The sequence below is a fragment of the Sitodiplosis mosellana genome, unplaced genomic scaffold (assembly GCF_009176505.1).
Source record: "Sitodiplosis mosellana isolate CC-2019 unplaced genomic scaffold, AAFC_SMos_1.0 Smas_scaffold_4084, whole genome shotgun sequence".
Lineage (NCBI taxonomy): Eukaryota > Metazoa > Arthropoda > Insecta > Diptera > Cecidomyiidae > Sitodiplosis > Sitodiplosis mosellana.
Genome location: NW_022599326.1, coordinates 3,432 through 11,450, shown reverse-complemented (window position 1 = coordinate 11,450; position 8,019 = coordinate 3,432). Strand labels below are relative to the sequence as shown.

At 34.1% G+C, this 8,019-nt stretch overlaps 1 protein-coding gene across 1 annotated transcript in view; it reads left to right on the top strand.

Annotated features, from left to right (window-relative positions):
• LOC129572078 (meiosis regulator and mRNA stability factor 1-like) overlaps positions 1-3,471 on the top strand; it is a gene marked incomplete at its 5' end in the record, with an annotated part of 5,581 nt that extends 2,110 nt beyond the window's left edge. Inside the window, 7 exon segments of the mRNA XM_055451986.1 lie at positions 1,688-1,891; positions 1,961-2,111; positions 2,182-2,292; positions 2,355-2,702; positions 2,767-2,870; positions 2,947-3,003; positions 3,061-3,471. Coding sequence (XP_055307961.1) covers positions 1,688-1,891; positions 1,961-2,111; positions 2,182-2,292; positions 2,355-2,702; positions 2,767-2,870; positions 2,947-3,003; positions 3,061-3,183 — 1,098 coding nt within the window.
• Positions 3,472-8,019: the final 4,548 nt, after the last annotated feature.

Genomic DNA, 8,019 nt, shown 5'->3' with positions numbered 1-8,019 from the left:
ATTTTTTCAAAGTGTAACAACAAAAAAGATTTTTTTAAAGTGTAACAACATACCAATGTTACACTTTAAAAAAATCTTTTTTGTTGTTACACTTTGAAAAAATTCGATTTTGTTGTTTCATTTCAATAAATTTTTTATTTTTGTTTCACTTATATGTGTTGTGAATAGAAGTTGCGTTTTCATTCTCGGACATTCATATGAAAGTACTGAAAATGGCATTATCTTTCGAGGAGAAAAATGAATGGATGGCAGATCTGTCAAAACAAATTTCAACTGTCAAAAATCCCGATCTATTTTGATACTGAAAAACACTGAAAAATACTGAAAATATTTTTCACTTCTTTTCAGTGGATTTCAGTGCTTTCAGTCTTTTCAGTAGTGATTTGCCCCTTGCAAATTTCAGTCTAAATACGGTGGAAATGGTTTTACTGACATTTTCGCTGTAAGCATGTTGCACGTGTTTGCGATGTTTATGGTGCTGCCACGTATCGAACGACACAATCCCCTTGTTTCCGAATAGCTTTCACCAATCTACGAGTTCCCAGACAGTGAACATGTCTATTTATGCGAATTGGCGAATCTGGTGAAATTCCCACGGCACCCATAGAGAAAATGGTTGGCCTACGATTCGTCATGCGAAACCGAGCATATTGGCGAGTTGTATACGCAGCCATGCCTCTTTGTAACATTATCAAGCGATGTGAAATGTACAACAAATACTGTGAAACCTCGTGGCGATGGCATCACTGGGTGTGATTTCAAATCTGCTGTCAAACGTTTTCCTCTGCGATTTCGAATCGAATTGGACTTTGCCTCCCAGTGATATATGAGTAGTTTGGAACGAAAATGTCATACAGAAATGTTGCGCGGAAAAATGTCACATATAGAGAATTCATCAATTGGAGAAGCTATTTTTTGCGAGGGGCAGATCACTCAAAAGTAATTGCATTAAAAAGAAGTAATTGCATTGGTAATTGCAAGAAAAATGTAGTAATTGCTGATCAACAATTACTTTCGCAGCTACTTTTTTCTCGTGCAATTACTGCTAAATTTTGCAATTACTATTTTGAGTGATTTGCCCCTCGATTTTTTGTCAAATGGAGAAGCTTTTTGTTATCAAGAAGAACAGCTATGCTAGCTTTGACACCGAACGGCTCTTTTATTTGTGACATTTATCCGCGCAACATTTCTGTATGACATTTTCGCTCCGAACTACTCATATGAAACATCAAGCGAAATGCTGATTCTGCATTTTTCTCATTGCCCTTTCGAATACAGTTATGTGATGACAACTCAGTATTGTTCATTTTTGGTTCGTGTACGATGCATGTAGTTTACTACACCACCTGAACCACTAACATTAAATTTCGCGCCGAATAAACTAAATATTTTGTGCTCGTATGATATGAATTACAATCAACAAAACCGAATATTGATACGATTAGGCCTAGTGCCTACTTCTAGAATTTAAATCGAAAATCAAAACTGACTGCATATCCTATGTTCTTTCCTGGACCGCAAGAAAAATAAACGGCACGCATAACAACAAAGCGAAGAATTTAAAAAAAATCAAAGTTATAGTGGAATTTAAGGGACAGACGGACGGAAATATTTTCAATTTTATTTATATTTGAAATTGTTCGAAAAAATTAAAAAATATTCCCACTTTTAACACATTTTGAATTAGGTCATTTCATCTATGGGACTCATAAACATCAAATGTCATCACGACGACCAGATTTTCCGCAATAAATGTTATGCTGCAGTACATTTATTAGTGGAAGATAAACGACAGGCTTTACCACTATCGGATTTTATACAAATGTTTGCTGGTAGATATAACGATATTGTCGACGAACATTTAATAAGGACGATGAAGCACGCAATTGAAGTAATGATATTAAACAGAAATCGCTCAATGTCAATATTTATTGTCTCTATATGACTTTTTCCCATACAGATTCAGCAGATGAACAATTTTAAATGCGTCAAGATGACCAAATTGATGATTTTTCTTGTGAATTTAATAGATTTCATTGGAGAGAGAACAGTAAAATTGAATGACATACATCATTCTCTGAAACTATCGATTAAATCATGCTTTCCTTTCGGTCAGTTGAAACTTTATCTACAAAATATTCAAAAACATATAAATTTATCCTAATGATTCATTAATTTTAGGCTATCCAAATTTAAATTCATTTATCGAAGCATTTCCAGACGTTTTTGTAATGAATATTTCAAAAACTTCTGCTACCCGTAATGAAGTTTCAGTAAATTCACAGTGTATACGTGAGTATATCATCTTTTGTTAGGGAAAAAAATTTGTTCATTAACCTCAACCTCTTTCTCAGTATACAAGGCCGACTATCTAAACGATAACAACAACAACAATGTTTTTTCAAATTTCGATTCGGCCTTTCCGGGAGCTACATCATTGGCATTGCAAAATTCAGTTCAGTCTCAATCGTTATCTTGTGGTATGGCGGGTTCTTTAGAAGCAAATACTTATCCAACATTTGACGTATCGGCTATTCCACCTTCTATGAATAGTAGTTTTTTTGGAACAAAGATCACTTTTAAGCCCAATAAAATTAACGAGTCCATCGAATCTATTGATACAAGTCAAAAGAGTGTGGAATTAAGTTCGGAAAATATGTTTCAGGAAGAAGATGAGGAATATGATTCTATTTGTTGTAATAGTAAGTTACAATCGAATGGAAGTTACAGGAATTTATTCATCATTGGAAGATTTTCTCATTTCAGACACAAAAATTGGTAATGAAAGCTGTTCAGTTTTTAACTCCTCAAAAACAAAGGACTGCGAACGAAAAAGCTATGGCTGTCCACCAAAGCCGGACACACCACCAGTAAGCAATCCACCTATATGCCAATAACATTAAATTTGTCAAGTGTTTCAATAGAGAATTATCTGGTTACTTTTAGATTTCACCATATTGGAACAACCCGATTTGGGGAGGCGATGAGACATCCCCAATCAAAGTAAGTTTTTTTTTTCGAACAATTTATGGAAACAAACTATCATTTTTCCATTAACAGGTTCATATCAAACTACCAGACTTGAAAGTGGTTAAAAAGACGCAGTTACTCAATAGTCCAGCCATCATGGAGCGGTTATGTATTTCGAAAAAAAAGTTGATAATATTACCAGAAACAAATTAAAATTCAATCGGAGAATTCATATTTTAATTCAAACGATCTATAAAAAAAATTCAAAAATTGTAAGCCCTCTAGGAAATCATCATTTTCATCATTCATTTCAGTTTTGATATTATTATTGTTGGAACGCTATCGCAGTGCGAAATTTCGAAAAAAAATGTGTTTACGATAATTCCGAATAATCATTTCTGTAAATCATAATTGAAACATTGAAGTAATTAAACACTTTTCTATTTTGTCTACTAGTACAAAGTCCGTCAAAATCAAATAAAATTTCAGTGTAAAATTTCATGAATATATATCTACTCATTTGGAATATACCCAAGGAGCAATTGTTAATGCAAATACATCCATTACCAAGCGTATGTAAACGGTTGAATTTGGGCCCGCATTTGTGTGTAGTTTAATTCATTTTTAACATCACAATGGAAGTAGAAAAAACAGTGAAAACAAATCAATTAGTTAATAATAATTAGGTTAATTGTTAATCAGTTTGTTGTGGAGCCTGAAGATGATAAGTAAACTTATCGAAAATGTTTGCAAATATATTCTGCTTTTTACATCAAAATAAGAAGTCTTATTAATTTAAATTATCATAAATCAATTAGAATGATATAGAAATGATTATGAATCAATATTCAATATGCTAATAAATTGTGACATTCACCTACAGGAATTATCCATATACTATGTAGACTATAGAATACAGATAGCCATCGATGAAGGTGTTATTATCAATCTATGTACGTTAATAAGCTTTGTCGATGATTGCTGGGGCACTAAAACGTCCACTATTCTCTATTCTCAATCTTATTCTCGCGGACACTCGATTTGTGCGTCGGTGAACACACGATGCAGGTCATAACCGAAGACTTGACAATGTCCTGCAAAGAGAAAGAAAAACAAACACACAAACAACAACATTATTCTCACAATATTTCACTCCATTGTTCAAACACCAATTTCAATTTAATGAATAGCATACCTTTGTACAAAATCAGCTTTGCAGCCGAAATTTCACGATGCCAAATAGTACTCAGGTATGAAAAGTACAGTTGCTCGTCTGGATCATAATCTTCAGTCAACTCGATGATACCTCCGCCAAGGTTGATAACACCTCTGCACCCTTCAGCATACTCATCCGCATCGTTCGCCGCATTTTGTTGCCAGTTTTCATAGTATTCGATTGAGGGTGATTACCTTAGACACAAAACCATCGGCTTGATTTGGATTCTGCTCTGCATATTCGCGCATCGCTCGTCACTCTGATCGCAAATTTCGCTTGTGCGATCATGCAAAGTCTTCAACGGAAATGGTGTGAAACGTCTTGCACATACTCGCAATGTTCTGTTTTCATGGACCCATCGTATGACATTTCCCTCCATTTTCTTGAAACTTCTCAACAATTTACGAGTACCTGGTTCTCGAACGTGTTTCTTCATCTTGATCGGCGAATTGGACACGATGTCCATAGATCCAATGTGAATGAGGCTCGGTTTGCGATTTGTCTATTGAGAAAACAATAAGAACATTCTCTAGTTTGAATTTGAAACAGAAAAAAAATCAATTTCAATTTTGTCGCTTACTCGAATCGATTCGATATACTTGCCAAAATGTAGGTAAACGGGTGTATTTTTCGATGGTGTACGCTTGTTTGGCTTTCTTCAAAATTCGCAATGCGATGAGTGATGTAATCTCTCCAATTACTGCCTTTCGGCGACGGCATTCGTGCGTATCGAGTCCGGTCCTCCCGATCATTCCGTCCAAACATCTTGAAATTCCATGTCCATTTCTCCGCTTTCCTATCGCGCACACCTTGCTTGGTGAGATACTTCTTGCTGCTTATTTTGAAGTTCATCTTTTATTTATTTATTTATTTTATTTAACACCGCCAAGCTCTGGCTGAATATAATGAAGTTTAAATAAGTGTTTGGCCGGAAAAGAGTGCAAGACTGTTACATCAATTTAAATAATAATCATTTACACCGATTTAGTACAACTTTCAGTTCTCGCTTCGTTAAAAACCTGGATGGAAATACTTGATAGTAGTCAGATAGAAAACGGTCCAAAATAACCTTTGGTAAACGTTTCCAAAAGGACAAAGGCTATGTGAAGCGTTCAGTTTTACAATTTAATTGGAGACTCAAGGACAGCAAAAGTCGTCACTCAATTTATACCGATGGATAAATTGACTAGAAGTTTTACGTCGGTTTAGGCAGATCTATGTTGGCTGCAAACAGTGTTTGGTTGAGATAATATCTTAAGATGAGATAACCAGACAAGATAGATAAGATATTATCTTTTATCTTATCTAGATGAAAAATTCATTTTGCGGATTTATCTTATCTTTATCTTTTCTTCATATTTTTCCAATTATCTATTGTCATATTTTAGATAAATTTTAAGATAAACGAAGGCTTAATAAGTAGAACGGGTGGGTTTTGAATGAAAAACATTTGAATTTTACGGAACATTTTGACATTTTTTTTTTACATTTTCGTTCAATTTCTGATTGATATTTTATTCTCAATCGTTTGTTCGACTCATCATTCATCAAAACAAACAGATTATTTCTATGGGTGAGATTGAGAGTAGTGTATGTTTGATTGACTTTGTTACGAAAGAGAAGAGCAAGTTTCTGTCGACTTAAAAATGGTTAAAAGCGAGTATGTTCGTTTTTAGCGGGTCCTCGCGGTTTTTCACGGTTTCCGCGGAACTGATAAGAGATAACAACTTGTTGTCTTCGGCAAAGTTGTAGCACTCGAGGTCTTCTATAACATCACTGATGACAGTTATCTCTTATCTCTTATCAGTTCCGCGAAAAGCGCGAAAAATGATAAGAAAAAAAAAGTTCTATATAAAATTTGCTTTTTTATGTGCGCGATTTGCGCGCAACTGATAAGAGATAACTGTCTTCAGCTTAGTTATAGAAAACCTCAAGTACTACAACTTTGCCGAAGACACCATGTTGTTATCTTTTATCAGTTGCGCTAAAACCATGAAGACCGCGGAGGCTAGACGGTACTACAACATACTCTAATTTAACGCCAACAGAATCATCAGAAAACATACTCGCCTTTTCAAAAATATAAATCGAAGAAAAAACATACTCCACTCTCAATCTCACCCATAGATTTCCTTTTCTTTTAATTTTTATGTCTCCAATAATTCAAATTATTGAAAATTTTCAATTTCGGCTTTATGCTTCGAGTTTCATAGACCGTCTTCAATGAATCTGATGTGAGATTTGATATGAATATTCGGCTTGAACAATGTATTCGAAACCACCATGACAATTGAACTTTTGGTGAAGAAAAACTGATTTTTGTATACAAAGCCGAGAAGTTATTTATTTATGGATAAATTGATATCATATGACAGAAATGGGGAAACGTATGACAAGAATGGGTAAACGCATGACAAGAAATTGGAAAACGTATGACAGAAAATGGGAAAACGTATGACAGAAAATGGGAAAACGTATGACAAAAATGGGAAAACGTATGACAAAAATGGGTGGAAACGTATGACAAAAAATGGGAAATCGTATGTCAGCAATTTGGAAAACGTATGACAGTAATAGGAAATCGTATGACAGAAAATAGGAATAAGTATGACAACGTTAAAAAATGTATTTCTAACAAAAAAAAAGATCTGATTGACATAAAAGACAAATTAAAATGTTCGAAACTCCTTGAAATGAGAAATTCTTTGTGAACGTTACTCTCTTTTGCAATGTTGAAGTGAAAAAGTACATATTTATATACAGTGCTTGTAGTACATTTGCTAGCACCAGTTAGTGTCTCGGTGCCATTAATGTACATGATAAATGGGAACTTTGAAAAGTTGCTGTAACGTTGCGAAATACGTCGAACATTTGCAAGTAGAATTGTGATAGGTCATCTTACTGTGTGCGAATTCATTCATTAGATTGTTTATTTGTTTTCGTATCAAGTATCATATATATACAAACTCAAAGGAGCCATATCATTTTCGTGTATATGTACTTCAGCGACTACAGTTGAACGCACACCCCATCAATTGGTGTCTTAAACTGAAAATGAACACAAGAGGGACACAGAAGATAGTCAGAATGAAAAAAGACAATAAAATGGTACACATCATAGGACTGAAACGAGTACGGCGCGATTGAAAGTCCCATTATGTGTACCATTTTATTGCCTTTTTTCATTCTGACTCCCCAAATGGCGTGTTAGAAAGAGATGGAGAATCCTTCTTCAGTTGCGGAAACCCAGGCATGGTATATCCCAGACAAAATAATACTGGTGGAGCAGAAATCGCGCGCGAAAATCAAACCTTTCTTTCATCTCAAAACTTATTTATTTAATTATTAAATTAATTACGAATAATATATATATTTCAAATCTAATGTTGGTACAAATTCTTTTTAACTACATTTGCTTTTTTCAATCAATGAATAATAGATAACAGCCTTTAATTCTATCCGCTCTCGCTCCGAACAAGCAACCGACAATAAAAAAGAAAAGAGTCAGTAGGGATAAGAGCGATAAAAAGCATATTTTATACGTAAAAAAATACGTTTGATATCAATTCTTAATATCTATGAGATTGAGAGCCGCATATGTATTTTGGCCGACTTAAATTTTGATAAATTAGAGTATGTTTGACTCGTAATTTTTTGAGATTTTCATTTTAATGACAAAAAAAGTCGAATTGATGTCTTCGTAAAAATTGTTGCTCACCAATTGAAAACATTCTCTACTTTTTTCAATAGAAAGTCTATGAAAAATACTCAATCTTTGATATTTAGAGAAAGAGATAGAGAAAATTTTCTGTTGAGACCACTAAAAATACCAT